This window comes from Danaus plexippus, chromosome 14, assembly GCF_018135715.1.
Source record: "Danaus plexippus chromosome 14, MEX_DaPlex, whole genome shotgun sequence".
Classification (NCBI taxonomy): Eukaryota; Metazoa; Arthropoda; class Insecta; order Lepidoptera; family Nymphalidae; genus Danaus; species Danaus plexippus.
Window position 1 is genome coordinate 7,014,535 of NC_083546.1, and position 20,015 is coordinate 7,034,549.

The window sequence follows — 20,015 nt, forward strand, 5'->3', positions numbered from 1 at the left end:
TGAATCATTTAAGTCTTTTTTTATTTAATATCTCGCGCTCTTTCTTGTATAGCATTTAAAATATAACATCCTTTCCTCCTTGGCTATCAAAGTTTTTTTAAAACTATGGCTTCATTCGCGCTGGAATCGTGGAATATTCTGCCGATGTCAACGGTTAATACTTAGTTTTCTTTTATTAACAAAACCCAAATTTATATTGCACTGTCAATAACTCGTTCACTGTGACGCACATCATTAATTTGATTTGGTCTTTTATATTTCAAAATTTTTTCAAGTTGTCTATAAATTTTATTAATTTTATCACTCAAGCGTGTGGAAGTCGCTATTTACAGAGTGACGATCTGAATTCCCAAATTGTCATTGTTTGCTCAAGAAAGTCGATTTGCAAACGTATGCCATTAATTTGAATTACAGAACGTCTTTATCTGTCACGATGAAGGTCTCTCGTGTATCAAATACTGTCCCTAACAATTGATATTAATTTTGGGTTCTAAGGAGATTGAACTTTAAAAAAATTTTTCAATCAAATACGAGTGTTAGTCAATGCTATTTTAATATAAATTTATTGTGCCATCAACAACAAAACATTATTTACTAATATTTATTAGGTTTAAAAGTTCAAAGCATTGCTTGGAAATTATTTTAATTTAAACTAAAATTGTTCTATATGGTGAGATCTAAGACTTGCTAGTTTTATTCATTTAAATGAAATTAATATTTTTTGCTTTATTTTTGTACAACACTACATACTCCCGACGTTTCGGTTACTTTTCAGCAAGCGTGATCACGGGCAGACGAGATGTGATCAGATGTGATAATAACAAAAATAAAGCACGCGTAGTATATCCGAAAAAATATTCGTATCATTTAAATAACATTGTTCTATTATATATAGATTTTTAAGACTATGTCTTGTTTCGTGAAGTGATATTAGATACAAATTTTTAGTATTTGATCTTGTAATCTTAAAGCAGTTATTTTTTATAATAATACTGAATTTTTAAATGTTCACTTTACACTCCTTCATTTTCTAATGAATTCTTTGACGATGTTATGGTATTTTTGTCTTACAGCTAATAATAATAGATTTCTTCACATACGACTAAACCAATCTATCTTATTTACCACACAAAGAAAGTTGTCTAAAAAAAATATGCATTAAAAGAAGAAACACATTAAAGCGTAATATTATTAATACCTTTTATAAAATTTTATCATTAACTAAGTCGTAATCTACTTAGCCCATTTATGCTTTCATGTTTCGAAATAAAAAACAAAGTCTTTTCATTATTGTGAACATATTTTTTTAATAACAAGAATTAATATATCGTTTTTTAATTAACCTGTAATGCTACTTAGTGGTCTGTAATTTTTAAATCCTTAATTTTATCCTAAGTGCAGACTAAGTACACCTAATTTACGTGGTTACAGTTTCAGACTCATCTTGTTTAATTGCCGTAAATACTTTCCGAGTACCTTCTTGTATCTATCATTTGAGGATGCTTTAATGGTCATTTGTAACCTCATGATATATATATTTTCTATAAACATATACTCAATATTCGTTTTATTGTTACGAATCAATTATTTCTCTTATATTTTTATAATAAAAGAAATTTGCATAATAATATGTATTAAGTAAATTGTATGACATATGTCATACAATGCTACAGATTAAAAATGGACGTAATCCTTAGACATGTACATGTTTTCTGTATATAAAAACTTCAGTGAAGGGAGTTTTTAAAAAGCATCTCACAAACATAATGTCCCGTGTTCACTCTATGGAGTTCCACTTCTATTACAGTTGGTAACTTTATTCCTACATAATGCCAAATTGTGATACAAAGGTTCCATTGAAACGCGAATCAATATTGAAACTACCTCCATATACTATAAATAATTTTGAAAGTATTTTCTGTGGGGATTGAGTTTCGTATTTATTTTACTTGATTTTTCTTAACCGTCTAGGTAAGGTTTTATTTCAAATACAGGTTTATTTGGGTGAATGACTTAGAAAAATATCTAATACATCTCATATTATTTATATTAAAAACACATAATAAGTTTTGCGATAACTACAACAAAGTTACTTGTATGTTAATAATATTGTGTTTTATACTGACCGTAAGCATAAAGCGGTTGGACTCTGTATTTAACAGACGCTGCGCATGCCATTGCACCCGTGCCACCGCCGAGTTGTAAGCCGTGCGATAAAATCTGTACAATCGTGCCCACAACCGTAATGGTCCATCCCCAGCCTCCCTCGGGATAATAACGTCTTGCTAACGTTAGCGCTGCGCGAGCACGGAGCGCTGAAGCTGTCTCCACACCAACCGTAGCCCCAGCACTAGCACACCTGGTACACCACTCATTAAAGAAACATACCTTTACATTTCATCACAAAACTATTAACAAACCACTAACCGGCGGAATTGTGTCACTTCACGTGTCGCTTCATATCCTACACTTTTTGAGCGTTCTCGGTCAGTTGTTTTGATCTGATTATCTTTATTTGCTACTCCACATGTACATAACAACTCTTCGGGCGCTTGTGGTCTCAATTTGGTTGGACATCGATTGTCACACTCGCAGTCAGGAGTACGCCAAGATAGAAGACGTTCCAGTAGTGTTCTACGTTTCGCTGAATGAGTTCTTTTGTCTTTGAACCGCTGGCCACATTCCAGTGGGAATGATGAGCTACGATCAACTTCCTGCGGTCCAGCCTGAATATGCTTTCTAGGGTTAGGGTTCTTTTGAGCAACCCCATTGTTACGGGTTGACGCAGGATACAAATGGTTCTTAACGGATTCTCCTTTGTCAACCCTATGGTTTACGGTATTTTTTTTTGTAGGTAGGCCATTCTTTATTTTCTTGACGTCGGTATGAAGGGATTTCCAAGTGGCGATGACTTCGTCTCGTCCGAGGGTATTGTTGAGATTGGGGTCTGTGATTGAGTCAGGTATTTTCTCTGTCAATGGTTTGGATACTTCCGGGCTTCCGATTGGCGCCACTCGCAGCTTGGTTGGCAGACTGTCACACCGACGTAACGTCATTGTTGCTCTCGTCTGACGATCGCATTTTTAAACAGAAGAATGATCACTTTGTTAATCACATGTCACGTATCTGTAATAGGAAATACTAAATTAGGTGCGAAAATAAAATTAGGAATATATATTTTATAATAATAGATAAATTGCAATAATAGATAAATTGTTAAATAATAAAACCATGGCTTAAGTCTATATGCCCTATAAAAAAGTAGAAGTAAGTATCCATGAAGAGGGTTTATTTTTTCACCATATCTACGCTTTTTTATTCTATGTCTATGAAAATTATACGAATCTTACAAATTGTATAATTGTGTATATTGTTAAAAGCTTTAAAACTTCTTTATTTTTGTATGAAATATAATCAAGTAGCTTGTTTTGTTGAGTGATAATTTATAGGTTACTAATTATACTATAATACTTTAAAATAGGAAGGCTGCATATGAAACTATAAACACACGAGTAATGTCGTGAGTAAAATCAGTATTGGTAACCATAAGGCTCGTAAGAAAAGATTGTGCGAGATTAAAGCAGTCCTTGCCTCGTAGTGTAAAACATTGGTATGTAGAAATTTATATTAAAAAAATATATTTTCATCTAAATCTAGATGAACTCTGAAAGATACGGAGTAATTTTCAACATAAGATAAGATGAACAGAAAATATTGAAGAAACTATATATTTTAAAAACAGTAACCTACATATATATATGTATATATTGTAACTACAATGAGATATAAAAAAAAAAATTGGGAATTTTATTTCAAGTAAAAACTTTTATTACTATCCCATTTTCTTAGTTTTGCTTACAGTTCACACGTACATATGTGATGATCACATCTAGCGATAATAGCGCTTTGGAAATAACATCGGCCGACCGAGAATTGTTGTTACTTTATCGCTCACTTAAATAATTAAATATATATATAAATCTTTATATGGAAATGTTATTTTAAATATTTATATCTAAGTAAGAAGTAGCTTTTATTAATATTATAATGTTTTTCGTTTATTCTCCACAGAATTAACGTTTAATATCAAATTTTATTTCGCTTTTAGTTTCACTTAATGTCTTTCATAAAATTAAATTGTAATTAATGAGGTGTGAGTTGGTTATTTACATTTAATTAAATTACACCATTAAGACTGTATTGTAAGTGCAAATTTAACAAATACAAGCCAGTTGTCGACGCCGAGCATCACATTTGATACGGTTTTTGAACTTTAAAACGATTACTTTAAATAAGACGAATACATTAGCAAGATTTATCTTAATTATAATCTGTCCTGTATTTATTAAGTTTTGAATAAGTTTTTTTTTTATACAAAGACAGAAAGGTCGGACGGCGAGCTGGATAAATTGTTTACTAAGTAGCATATTTTAACAATACTATTTGACACTTGTCGAACATAAATACAGCTGTTGAATGAAAGTTCTCGCTGAAGTTTTCAGACGATCTATTTGACTGGTAATTTGTTCTGCAATTAGTTACATGCGTTGATTCGTTTGTCGCCTCGCCGGGGATCAAGTTAAATTTTTATTTTTTCCATTCAGATAATCCCTGCATTACCAAATTTTAGTAAACATGGCAATTGCTTAATGTTTATTAATATTATGTCTGGACATTTGAACTCTCGCCATGTTTGATAAGACGGCTGTGTCTCGGGATTTTATATGTCCTAGGTAGTTTTAAGAGTTCAAAGTTAGCAACATATTTTTCACTCTTAGTGAGTGTTTATAATGATTATTTAGCTGCTTAAGTTTCATACATATGTTTTGTTTATTATAATTCAGAAATTACATAGTATTTATGTTGTACAAGAATATTTTAATCATAAAAAACTATTATTTTCATTGACAGATCTCTGTAATGGGTCACCGGTTAAAATATATGTGATAACAAAGGAAAAAGATGATTAAAGCGACTTGCTGATTTTTTTAATTTTACTTTGGTTGTGGGTGTGCACTGTACATGTGTGCGTGTATTTGAGTTTGTGTGTGAAGTCAATATAATTTATTTATTGAGGCATTTCTTATTAAATACACTTACGATTAGGAGTAGCTAGACCAAGAGATTGGTTTCGATATACATAGTTAAATAAATCTATCCAATTTATCACACGAATTTTTAGAATAACATTGTCTGAATGGATAAGTTGTTATATTTTTATTATTGAATTTTGTAAATAACCAGAACCAAGGACAGCACTCGAATTAATTTCACACACTTACCTCAGTTGTCACGTTTTAATCGCTTATTGGTTAGCTTAGAAAAGGAACTCAAGTGGGTAATGTTATTTCAAGTTGTTTAACAGGGAGTAAAGTAAAGTAAGGACATTGGATAAGTGTGAAAGTCATATCAAGAGAACGTGTGTAAACAGACATAAATTTAACATTTTTATTAATTTATATATCGTTTTTATCTTGTCATTAATGTATAATTTTTTAAGTGTAATTTTTTGAATTATATCTATTAATGCCTTCACTTCAATAGTTTGAATTTGGCTACACCATCCCTGTAATGTATATGCAGAGAATTGATCATGATTGATCATGCGTAAAAGCTCTAATATTTGGTATTGAATATTGAGTCTCGGACAGTTTTCGGTGAGCTATGGATAAAGCACATTAAAACTTAAATAGTGGAGGTCTTTCCTAGTGTCATAAAATATATCCGCTGTTTTATAAGCTCAAGTAATAATATCGATTAAACTTTAAACGACATATTGTTTATATATATCAGATATTTTCTCTGTTTTCGGTTATGATGGTTTTGATACGGAAATGTGAAAAGTATTGTAATAGCTATACAGTACGCAACCTATCATTGCTCTAGTAAATTGGAATAACTTCGGCCAACTTAAATACCTTCGCGTCTCGCCCGAAAATATCAGATTAGTTATGTACGTGAGCCATGAGTCTGGATTGTGATGATCCTCAAGAAAAGTGCTTGAGACTATATCACGTCGGACAGTCGGACTTTTTATAGGTCAAGTTCAACAATTAAGATCAGAGCAAATGAGAATGACCACGTGAATAAAATTTAAGTTTACAATTATAAAGATAGTGTCAGCTCTGAACGAAACACTGCCTTTTGGAGCGAAAAAATTAATTCAAGTGACTGAATATTTCAGAATAATTGTTCGTTTTAGGTCACGACTTTGATTACTTTTAAGGTAGCCCTGACAACTCTTTAAGCAGCGATAACTTATTTCAAATAGTTATGTAGAACCTTATTATTTGACTTTGCTTTTTTTGGAAGTTTTTTATTGGGGCACATTTTTTTTAGGAAGCACCTAAGGATTTTAGTGCCTTTTGAATTTTTTTCTATCAATTTATTTTAGTAAAAATTCATAATTGAAATTTATTATAGGCCAATTAAGTTTCTAGTTGTGACCTTAATGAGCAGGAAGCCGTGCACAGTATGTCTCAGCAGTTTCACTTAGAAGTTTCTGACAGTGTGACTATAATTCTATTTATGTCTAACACGGATTATGTCGTTAACGTCTGAGACAAAACCAAAAATTTTGCAAATAGGACTCCCAAAGACTGCCAAATCTGTTAAGTTAGGTTTTTAAATATTTTTTAATACAAAATGTTATAAAAATTTCAAAATCAACTACACTCTTGGACCCTTAACTTTAAATTCCAGAAGCTTAGGGTGAACTTGAAGATAGTAAAATTAATATCAATAATATGTTTTGTTGTCTGTGATGTTTCCACGTAAAAAAGGCAACGCCCAAACAAAATTGATATCACATATGCTAATGAAGGCAGAACTCAAAGATGGCCTAAACTAATAAATTCCTTCCGCAGTAAGTGTTTCAGAGATTTTTTCATAAATATTAATTAACAGTCTGGATTAATACGTTCAATTGGTATGACTGGACAATTTTATTCCATTTCTTTATAATTTGAAGATACTTTAAGGACGGGCGAAATATTTCAAAGGCTAAAGAAGATGTATTCCACAACATTCACCCAAAAACAGAAGCAATTTATACACCGTGTAATGCTGTGGATTATGTGGCCGTGATTATGAATAATTGTATCAAAATACGATTTAGGTGTTTGTAACACGCCGTGACATAATAATCGTGTTTTAGATTAAGACAAAAGCCGCAATTTTATTCACGAAAGACTTATAATGTATACATGGAATTAATATTTATATTAGAAAATATTTCATTTAGATTATTATGAAAAAACACACGTAGATTTAGAACACGTGACAAAGAAAGAAGTAGTTTACGTTTTGATTTTCCTTAAACCTACCTGCACAAAAAATTTCAACCGAATCGGTTTAGTAGTTTTCGGTGACAAACAAACACAAATTAAAATATAAGTGGGTTAGGGCTAATGGGGAATATATCATGACAGTTCTATTTAATATTACAAACCAACTGACATAGTAATATTATTTCTGATTCGGTATTTAACAGAATGTTAGTAATTTTTTTCAAGACCTTAGTCTGTCCAATGTAATCTGGACGCTTATATTTCTCGGTCCTGTGTAAAATGAAATGTTATTAATAAGATACAATCCTTCCACATGTCAGTCAACTAGGGCAAGTCTCAAGATTCGTCTCGAGTACTTTTAACAACGAGCTCAAAACAATTGCGTAAGAACTTATCGCTTCAACTCTTAAGGACACTTAGACCTATGAAGTTTCCAGAGATGAATGTTGCCAAATATGACGTAACATCCTGAGCTTGTATATAATAATCATTAATCATGTGCTCAGGAAGAGATGTTAATGAAATAGGGAGTAATTCGTCCGCAACGCTAACACTATTTGTTATTCGGACAGACCGAGCCGTTCCATGCAGTGACATTTGCGATTTATTTCCATATTCAAATTATGTGATGTAGATAAGAAAAAATGTACTATTATTACAATTCCAATATTGTATTATGTTAATAAAGTAGTTACCAGGAAGTAGCTGTAATTCAGCTTAGGAAATTGGACAATTTCTGCTTTTTATCCGACTAGGTACTTTTATAAATACGAGTGATAGTAAAAAATTATAAATATATAAGTTTGTATCTGTTTGTATGTGTGTTAGTTGTTTATATAAAATGTATGTAACGTATTTCTTGGTAATATGTTTCACAATCGATAATTTTTAAATTTAAGGTGCTAAATATTAAACTCTTAAATCATGAGGAAAGCCGGGATATAAATCGAGTATATAAGATTATGGTATCAACAGTATATTTTATCAGTCAGAAGGTTTAATGAGTTACAGATTTTTACTCAGCGAAAACGTATTGATCGGTATAGAGCGCAGGAAATAGTCTCTGTTTCTATAAGGTTCAGGAAACGTAGATGAAATCATGTATAGGTTACTAATAAACAAAAATTATTTGAATTTAATTTTTGTTTACGTGTTTGAGATTAACACTGACATACATAGATATATGTATATGTATGTACCTACACTATTCTATATAATATCACTGAACTTATTATTTTAAAACAGAACATTAGAAGGTTACTTTTCAAATTACCACTGTTTCCCACATTAAGGAATTTAATATTAACATCGTAATATTTAGCCTGGCAACAGAAAAAAAATCTAAAACCTTTTTGGTGTTCATTAATATATAATTTATTGTCTGTTGTATGAGAATTCAAGATTAAAAAGCTTTTAAAAAAATACTCATACCTAATCGTGTGTATCTCTTTACTTGGTGATAAAAAAAGAGAAAATGTTTAGGAAAAGTTAAAATTACACAATAAGAGACCTTAAACTTTCATTTGGATCGGATAAAAAAATCTAATAAACTGAATACTTATCGAATGAAAAACAAATATTCAAATTATTATAAATCAGTAAAATGAGTCGTAATGAGTTTTCCAGTTGGGTTAAAAAAAGCACAGACGTTAGAATAATAGTTTTTTATAAGTTTTGTACCAAAAATGAACCTTAAATCCTGAAACAGAAGATAGGATTTCGATTATTTTAACGTCGCACGAGTTCAATAAAGCCACATCTGAATGTCAATAAATATTACTGACGGCTTCAGATTATAAATAGTAACACTAATATGAAATTAAAATATATTTTTTTACATAATAACCTTATTCGGATATTTTATTTGATACAAACTGGACTTATATAGGTACAATTAAAATACTATTATTAATTTTTACACTATCAAGATACATATATCGTTACTTAAAAGGTTGTATCATTTATCTGTTTTTTATATACCGAGTCAAAGTTGTAGAGGGTCAGACAATTTATGTGTTTTATTGGAAACTACAAACCAATTACAGCTATAACGTATTGACTTTAAAGTACTTTTTCGTACGTTAAGAATGATATATATTGTTGGCAGTTTATTTGCAATTATGTATTTCTAATAACGATTGCAATTGAAATAAATTGGAAAGCATTATATGAAGTTGTTTAATACAGTGCGGGTTAAACAAACCGATTGTTTGATTGTTATTGTCATCAGGAAGTCCGCTGTTTTGTAATCAAAATAAAACTTAATTGTAATTTCATTTTTTTCTATTAAAAAAAAGGAGGTTTTTGACTTGTTTTTGCACCTAGAGGGTACTTTTAAAGTTTGTATTATCATAATAAATTAATTTGTTATCCTTTTTCTTTGCATTCGCAATATTTCAGTTCAAAACCTAATACTTTTTGGTCCTTACCATCCATGGCCTGTAATTAAAGCTGTTTTACTAAACGTAAGAAACAGTAAATTAATATTTTTTTTTTATAAATTTAATCATTAAAGGCCGGAAAAAGTAAAATTAATTGTTTATTTTAGAAGATATATTCCGGTGAGGTACAGTTTTTGTTAGGCGAGGTAATATATTTTTTCAGTGTTTAGAAATAATGTAATTTGAAGATGATTTTCTTGAACGGTACGAAAATGTTATGAGAAAATTATATTTCGTTCATGTTCGAGGGTGAAATTGTTCAATTTGCTCTTTATTTAAAAAAGTATCCGTATAATACATGAAACAAAAAATATAATTAGGAACCAACAAAAATGCTAGTTACCTAATAAATATGTGTTAGAATAAAAAAATATATATACCTACGAAATTATTTCGTTAAAAATTTAAAAGCGTTAAACGGCTGAATCTGAAAATTTTATGTATAACGGGAGCGATTGAATTAATCAAATCACTGTATTGCGATCCAGTCCTGAATGTAGGCCTTTCACAAATTGTACCAACTGAATTACGGAAAACCACAAACGAATTTCATGACAATGCTTTGAACCAGTGATTGCTTGTGATTTGTGTGCTTCTGCATTCTGAAAACGATTTGATATGTACACAATGTGTTGTTCCAAATAATTTGTATGGAGGCCCGTTTATTTAATGCCAAACATAAATAAAGTAGTTGGGAAACGAACATTTTTGACTTGTAAGTCCTTCTGTCTGCATATTTCATGACAATACGTTTATTTTATACCAACAAAGAAACTTGATACTATTCAGATTTTTCTTTTCATCGATTTTCTTAAATAGCATCCGTAGACATAAAATTTATGAGATACTGATTGTGGCTTGTCATTCATTGGACAGACAAAGGATAAGAGTGAAGGAACATATCCCAGACATTAAAATTAAATAGGCGCGCGTCGAAGTCGGCAGTGTATGAACACACATTGGACAAACCAGGCCACTACATTCGGTTTGATAAACCACAAATCCTCGCTCGTGAAGGCAGGTACATACCGAGGTTAATCCGCTAGCTATTGATATTCTAAAATATCTCAATTTCAATAGAGAAGATGGCTGGAATCTATCCAACACCTGGGACCCCCTCGTTAAAAATAGAAAATCCCATGTCCGTGACCACACCGCAGGACCTCGTGACACCGTAAGCGCATTCTGCCGGCATCCAGAGCGGTACGTCAGAAAATTAAGAAATCGAAGGCGGTAGGTGATAAATAAGACTGACAAGACCAACTGACAGATATTCACATCTCGTCTGCCAGTGATCACAAACATCGGGAGTATGTAGTTTAAAAAATAATAGAAGACGCGTTGATAATCCGAAAAATATTAGTTTCATTTACATAAATTTATTTTGGATGAATATATATATTTTCTATAATAAGAACAGTCAGAATTTGTTTTATTTAAAGTGAGCAGGGATTTTATTATCAAATAATATAATAAAAAGCTTAGACGAAAAAATTTGGCGATGTAAAAATTTATGAAGCCTTATCTGTAGACTTGGAGAGTAATGAATTTATTTATAAAACAATAAAACTTCACTTTGAATATATAAATGTAAGGAGCAGTCGTGTTCTCGACGTTTCGTACGTAGTTTAAGTTCTTCTTCATTGGAATTTGTAATATATATATATATAATAAACAGATAAATTAGCTTATGAAATTTCAAAATACAAGCGAGCCTTTGCCTTAGCCATTCAATTTTAATGATTTCTAAGTAAATAGTGCCCGCAAAACCTGAAAGGAAGCTTTGAAGTTTACATAAAAAAGGTTTTATGGTGGAATATTTTTTAAACTATTTCTTTGTACGTAAATACGATATAATGTAATTTTTTTAGGTATTTGTAAAGTTACAATTATTGTGTAAAAGCCTGAACAGGCAGTTTTATTTGGCGTGAGTCTGTTATAAATGCATTATAAAATATATGAATGTTAAATAAGGATTTTGTGTCATAATTTCTTATTAGAGCACCATCGTATTATTTTGTTACCAGATTGTGTAACAGCTATTTATCTCCCATGTTCTTGATAAGTTTAAACAGCCTTTACAAGAAAAACGATTTTATGTTAAAAGGTTTTAGATATTCAAACACTGAAGAATTCGTTTAGTTCGTATTTGTATAAAATGAAATCTGTTGAGAATGTAATTAAACCAATTTTCTAGGACTGCGATACTTCTAAGTTTTTTTTTTAATTCTATATCACATTTCTACGTAACCAACCCAGCCTATTAGGGATGATATTATGAAAAGGAAAAAAAAAACTCATACGCCTTAAAGTAATGGACTCACAGACACATTTACTTACAAACGCATACATTCAAACACACGTATACAATATGTATATAAAAAAATATATTTTTTTATAAGAAATATCTAAATAATGTCTTGTTAGGAATCAAATTATACCCGAGTGCATTGTGGTTAAAACGAGGTCCGAATTAATAATTTAAAAATTCAGTTTAGAAATAATGTATTTTTTTATGCACACATACATATAAATTTATATATATATCTTTAACTTCATGGGCAAATATTAGTTTATTCGTGTCTAAACCAACATGTATTTAATATCACTAACCGTTCAAAAATCTAATAGAATACTCAATAAAATTAAACGTTAAGTACGAAGCGAATAAAATGTACAACGGCATACAAAGTCCCGAAATTCCTAGTTTCGTTACAGCTGCCTGATTTATCATTGTGGACAGCAATGTCTGTCAGAGCCACGCGACATAATTCGGTTCCACTTGTCCTTGTCCAAGGAATGTTAGAGATTTTTCACGTACCCTAATTAATAGATTCTTTCGTATCCAATTTTTCGGTCCTAAAAACTTACATACAACCTAATATTTCTTTATTTATAATGCTAATAAGTAAAAAAAGTTCGGAACTTTAGTTGTTATAGGATAAAATTGGCAAACTTTAAGATGTACTAGAGCTATGTTTATATGGTAAATAATTTTCATACTTAGCATACACTTGGCATGCAACCGACAAAGTTTTAAATAGAAAAAATACACCGAATATTTTATGAAACACCTAAAAGTTTTCCTTGCCTGCTTTTCTCTGCGATCGGCTGTAATGCGACATGCGATAAATAGCTAAAAAAATAATACAATGAAATAAAAGTTTAAATTTCAAAACGAGAGAAATAAAGAATAATAAATTCTGAAAAATATATCAATTTATCGATAATAGATTCTATTAATGTTTTAATTTCATGAATTTCAAACCGAAAAACCGTCAGTTTATAAATATAACCACGAAACATAAAGAGTTCAAGTAAACTACGAGTATGTGAGCTCTCACTTGGGGTAATTTAGTAACTTCGATCTTAACACTGTATTGAATTTATGGTCCGATTTTATTACTAGTATTTTAATGTGTTTAACATAAGTTGTTTTAGATATTAAATATAAGAATGTATTGTTCTTACCAAAAAATATTTATTGTCTTTAAATGTTTGTAGGACTCTACATCTTAGATTTTATGATTTCAATATATTTAATTTGGACACCACAAAATTAATATATATTTTTCAATATTAAACAAGAACTCAAATTAAATCTTATTTCAGATGTGTATACTCAATTAAAAAATATACTTGTCCATAAGTAACAAATGAAGTAACATGTCAAAAATGCTGAAAGAAAAGAAATGATTTGATTTGAAATTAATCATCAACACATATATTAAAACTGACTTCAGTGTGAACCGGTGTTGTTGTACGATAAAACGTTATTGCTTTTATAAATTGATGTAGGTTGGACAATAAAATCAACATGTAGGCTTCGAGTGTAATCCCTTAGGCTGTATGCATTGTGTTGTAGTCAGCATTAATTTACGATATGCAGGCAGGTCTTTATAGTCACTGACCGTTATGTCATCGCGTTCAAATCCAAACTATTCATGTTCAAACAAAAAATGTTATAGACATGTTATTAACGTAAAAAGTCGTGCCGAAAAATGCATACAAAAGCTAAAAGTTATTTCGTTTAATGGAATTTCAATAAAGTGAATTGACAGACTGACGGTTTTTTTGATACAAATTTGAAAAAAATTGTTCTTGAATTATTTTTATATACATATATTTATTGTTAGTAATGTTCTGTAGAGATAAAACTCTGGTTGAGTTATTGTACATAATTTGGTAACAATCTTTGGTTATGTATGTCGGTGGTTCGAGAAAACAAAAAAAAAATAATTACATATTTTTGTACATCATCACAAAAATATGTATCAAAAAATTTTTTTTTATTAAAAAATAATGGTTTTTCTTATTCTTAAAGTACGTCGAAGATAAACAAAATTTGTGTAGATTTAAGCGAGATTTAATTATAAAGTAATATCGTTTGAAGCAATTTTCAATTGAAATTCTAAGTTCCATCTTTAAAACGATAGAATTAAGCTTTGCAAAATGGTTTTGAGAGATGGACTGTTAATGTATTTAAAAAAAAAATGTTTCTCTAAATTAAAAAAAGGCTATATATATATATCGATTCAATCCTAAACTCATTTTTATATTGATGAGTATTATTAATATTATTGTACTCTATTTCACACTTTATATATATTTTTAAACTGATATTAGTGTTTGAAGTCGTAGCTAGAAATTTCTGCCGTATACCACCACATTATACTTACCATGGAATGTTTTCCATTCAGTCGACCAGGAACAAACAAAGTGCTTAGCTTTAATGAAGAAATACTTCGGAATGAATATGATCTCATAAAGATAAATATTAACTTCAATTTGTTTTGTACGGAGTGATCAGTTTTACGCTTTGCACCATGTGTGCGACCTTATCCAAGTTTAGTTTATGAATGGTAACTTTGTCGGCATGTCAATAGAATTTTAAATTTAGTATCCATTAAATTTATATATATGTTTGCCTTTATGTGATAAATGCTTTGCTATTATTAAAAAATAAACTATTTTTTTTTATAAAGCTTTAATGTCACGATCGTTTAATTATATGATATGTTTATGTAATGAATATAATGACAGCGGACTGTCTGATTTTCAATTACAGTATTTACACTTAATGACCCGTTTCGCTGTTAAATATCTACGTGAGAGTTAATTAAAATCAAGATAAAATAATACGAAAGATTTTTATCGTAACACAGGTGTACTTTTTTAATTAAATAATATATGTAAAAGTTCGATACTTGTTTATTATTAGCATTTTACGGCTGTTTAATTAATCAGCGAAATTACTGTACTAAGTTTATTTGTCGATAATGTTTTGTTTTTAAAAGTTTGAGGTATCGTTTGAGGAATGGACGAATTATTGATATTTATGGTTTAAGGAATAAAACATTTTCTTTTCTTCTTCATGTGTCTTATAAAAATCTCGAGCGTCTATTGTTTTTACAATCGAATATTACACAAATATACCATTCATTATATTCTAAGCGAATGAGTGTACAAAATATTGATTTAACTTTTCTCGTAATAAAAGTAATTGTATCAACCTAACTCATTAAAACTTACGACTCAATGTTATGTATGTGTTCATACTTTGTGTGGAAGGATGGCTGTTTGTTGGTTTGTTACGCTTTCCAACATAAACTACCAAATTTATTTTAATTAACTTCTACTATAATAAAGTTTAGACCACCAGAATAATACATAAGATATAATTAATCTGGTTGCTTTACTAGAAGTTCTGTGCGAATACGGTATAAAAATTGCATTTTGTATAAAATCAAGTGACACAGACGATATATTGTTATTTCATTACCTTATATTTTTTTATTATTCTTCTCTATAAATAACTCCAAAGTTAACTCAGACGGAGTCGCGGGTAAAGCATAACTTCTCGTTAGACTCGCCCCTTAAAAGTTAATTGAGAAAGTTGTTATATGTATCAGGCCGTACAATTTTAATATTCGCAAGTGATATCCAGTACATAGCGTTGCGGCCGAGAGTCGAGTGACAGAATATAAATAAGTGTACAATTTAACATCTCCTTACAATATACCACTGCGATATTTTAAACAATATTAATCATTTTAATTTATTCATTATGTCTAGGTGTTAGAACCGCTAAAGTGGAGTACATTTGTTTTATACGGGTTTTGTGTTTCGTGTTTTATTTACGTTTGTAAAAAAAGAGTAGATAAATACAATAAAAAAATACGTATAGTGTAATCAATATTCATTCGTAAGCGTTTTTTCAGCTGAGATCATCTAAATATTTTATATCTGTTATACATATTAATTTTAAAATAAATAATGAAAGATAGTTTTTCATTGAACATCAGAATGTCGTTACGACTTTTTAGTCGTTTGATTAAAATTTAAATCAAACTGTCGACGTTGGCCAAGTGGGTTTCGGTATGCGTCGCGTCGGCTACTCGCGTCAAGTGACGCTTAAATTAAATTGGTTCTACGTGCCCAATGATTCAAATAATATGTTATATTTTGATACCTGAAACGATATTTGGTTCTAAGCGATAACTCACTTTCACTTTACAGCAAATAAAAAACATAGAAATATTTGTTTGCTCATTATTAAACAAAGGTGCTCTACGCTATACGCAATCGCTCTAAGGCAATCTTAAGTGTAATTGATATATATTAAATTCAGTGTTGCATAAAAAAATATATACATATATATTTTAAATCAATTATTCTTATATAAATATGTGGATAATAGTAAAAAACTCATATAAATAGTAAATACACAAAAAAAAGAATTTATTTTAAAATCGATGTTATTTTAGAATAAGCGCTTTGTGTTATCTGTGAAAGATGTTATTTTTAATCTGTGGTTCTATTTTCAGATTATAAATTATGCATAGAATGCTTAGAGAAACGGTCTGTAATATGCCGTTTATAGGATTGGTTCTGCCGCTATCAAAACTTATGTTTTTTTTTATCTTAATTTCAATTCCATCGTATACTTAAACTGAAGATATATATATTTTTTTATTTATATGTCTGACAGTGCCTCTGCCATATATATATACTATAAGATAAAAAGGTTCATGCTTTAAATTTTTTGTTTAACAACACTTCGACTATTTAATTATAAATTAAAGCGAAGAAATTGGCTCAAAATGTATATCTTTGTCTTTTCCTTTTTTTTTGGAATCTGATTATAGTTTGTGTATAATGGACAATCTTTATCTCTGTTTAAGGTTCCACGGCATTAATTGAAAAAACGATCTTTTAAAGGCTCCAATTATATTTTAAAAGGTTTTTAAAAATCTTATTTTTCTGCTGCACATATCGAAATACAATAACCGCAACGCAGTCTAGATTCAAATTAAAGTAAATTTCAGCATTTTTAATTTAAAAAAAAAATCAAAAATTACACATATTTGTGTTATGAATGAAGACTTGTGACTTCATATCCAGTATGGAGCATTTTATTTTTAGAAGATAAATTGATACCTTTATACAAAATTACCATTTTAGTAACGACAATAAATACTAGATTTAAGGTACAAATACTGTATATAATTCGATGATAATTTTTAATTTTTAAACAAGAACTTTCAAGGTCTTCCATATTTTAATTCTATCTATGTATATACTAAACAAGGAAAAATTTTACATGGATAATTTTTCACAGATGTGTTCTGACATACTTAGACAGTATTTTTGGTTTCGCTTCATTTAATAATCTAATATTTTAAAACTTATTATTTGATATCACTCCTAACGGACACCAAAGTTATGTGTCCATAATGTTGATTGAAACCTTGTTGGATTTCATGGTTGTAACAGCTACAGTATTTAAAAACTTCCATGTAACTAAACTGAGTTATAGCTATTGCTTCCTTTGTGTATAAAATTTTTAAAGAAATTAAAGCTAATTTATGCTTCGTCTCCTGGTGTGTATGTTTGCATTTCATGTACATATAAAACTCCCGGATGCTCTCGGAAAGAAATATTTCATATTGGATGATATTTATATTTTTTGTAAATTTAGTATACAAATCTGATGTAATAAAAAGTGTCACTTGCAATCGAAAATATTAAGTAAATTATTTCACCTCTCGGTGAACGATCTCAGCAGTATCAAAGTTCTTAGTCTCTAGTCGCAACCTTGTTCATTCGCAAATCTCTCTTTACATAGTTCAATATAATATCGGCACATGACATTTTTAAATCTATAAGGAAACGTCACTAACCAAAAAGAAGACGAAATTATTGTTGGAAATCTTCGACTGATTTTATTTTAATTTAAACGCGTTATGACTTAAAACCATTTTTTTTATTTATTTGTCTGAATATTGGAATATTTTTTTAACATACCCGAAGAAAAGGATCGAGTATTTGTATTACAAAAGCACAAAAATGTAACATAACAGTTTGAGCTGAAAGTATGTATATATAAATCGTATTTTATTTTCATTTTAATATATGTTTATTTACTAAAAAAACTCTTCAACAATAAGATTAAATTTACAAACAAACATACATCAGTTATCATAAGATAACTCAAGAACTTTAAAAATGCAAATGTCATGTAATGAATAAATTTGATTTCTGCTTAGCATAGCCATTATATCTCCGACTGTATATGGTCAAAAATGTTGGCGATCCCTTCATTTGGGTCGCGTAAATTAAAACTTACGAGTAATTTTATGTAATCAAGTTACTTATTGACATAAAAACGTAATATGGCATAAGTAATCGCCGTTTTAAGGATACTCATTTTGTAAGGATAAAATGTTATACAAGCATTTAAAGCTGTATCGGATATCACACACCTCCAATTGGCTTAAGTGCAACAGTGACAAAGGCGATGTAGCGATTTCGTAAATAAAAATTAATTAGTTGTTCCTTCTCTTTGGTCAGAATCTATAAATGTCAGTATAATTTTGTTCAGTTTAAGGTCATCCCAAACAAAGCGACAATATTAATACATTACACTTATCCCAAGATCGTTGACAGCTTTTCGTTTAAAAATCTCTTTTTATTAAAGTATTGACGTAGGTTAAGAAATGTGAAAAGGGAGAGGCTTCGTTTATAGTGACCATGGATCTCATGTGCTAATCATACAGATGTCAATACAATCGCCCAGATTGGAATAGTAATTTGGCAAAGTATAAATGTATAACACGTACTTGGAATTTTTTCTCATTTGAAAATTAATACTAAGGATCTACATATAATTGTTTTGGATAAAAAAAAACATAGAATGATTCAGTTGTACGTTAAAGTATATGAAATAAAACACTAATAGGGCCAGTACTGAAGTTAATACAGGCTTTAACTAGTCCAGGAATTAAAAAGAATCATCCGGTTCAGTCTGTTAATTATTTTCATATAATTTCGCGTTATGTAAAAGTTTAACCATAAAAGTTCCGGCCGTTAAAAGTCTAAGCCCTTAATTATGATTAAGTGCGCTAATCGAGTTAATTCCTTAACTTTTGAAACACAAACTTTATTCAAATAATCCGAATAATATAAAACTTCTGAAGATTTATTTGTTAAAAAAAAAAACAAGGAAGTGTTATTTGAATAATGGTGATAGGCTAGTCAATGTTCCTATGTTTCAGAACTTTCATCACTTCCATCCTTATCTAAACATATTTGTATCCAATCTATTATAAACAACATTTATTTGCAGAACCTTAGCTTAAATTAAATGTGCTGACAGATATAACGCACTTTTGAATTAACACTGTCTATACTAGAAAAGAGAAAAAAAAACTACTTGAATTTATAAATAATTTCGTATAATTTTATTGTTGTGGTTATAAATTTTGTTTATCGAATATGAGAACAAATAAAAGGTTCTACCAAAATTATTATAAAATTGAATGAAGTGAGTTAAACTTACCGATAAGTTAGGTGATCCTTTCGTTTGCTAGCGCGATGCGGCACGTTCGAACCATGCCGGTGGCGGGCAGATACTGCCTCAGTCTGATAACTGATAGCGTACATCTGCTTTAGCCGCGCCAATCATTTTATACTTACAACCCTTACAATCTGTTGGTTATTTTGCGATTATTATTTTTTAATGAATGCTTTTGGGAAATAGAATTTTTTACAGCCAAAAAAATCTTGCTTTTTAATCACGGAATGTATAATTTGAATTTGAAAATCGTGATTCGTATTTTTTGTTCGCCATTTGAAGTTTAGGGTTCAAGATTGTATAGATAGAAGATTATAAATAAACGATTTGATATCAACGAATTTAAAAAGGCCGGTATAATCATTAATATCAACCGGCGATGGTCGCAGTCTGGTATTTGTTTCGTTAAAGTTATTTTTTAACGATATC

The 20,015-nt window shown here is 29.8% G+C and overlaps 1 protein-coding gene across 1 annotated transcript in view; it reads right to left on the reverse strand.

Moving 5' to 3' along the window:
- The window catches only part of LOC116769586 (monocarboxylate transporter 10-like), a 77,261-nt gene extending 57,598 nt beyond the window's left edge, over positions 1-19,663 (reverse strand). The window contains exons 1-3 of the mRNA XM_032660726.2: positions 19,572-19,663; positions 2,428-3,126; positions 2,127-2,359 (exon numbers count right to left, since the gene is read on the reverse strand). Of these exons, the coding sequence (XP_032516617.2) occupies positions 2,127-2,359; positions 2,428-3,056 (862 nt within the window). The 5' untranslated portion in view covers positions 3,057-3,126; positions 19,572-19,663. The remainder of the gene's footprint in view (positions 1-2,126; positions 2,360-2,427; positions 3,127-19,571) is intronic.
- Between the last annotated feature and the right edge of the window lie 352 nt (positions 19,664-20,015).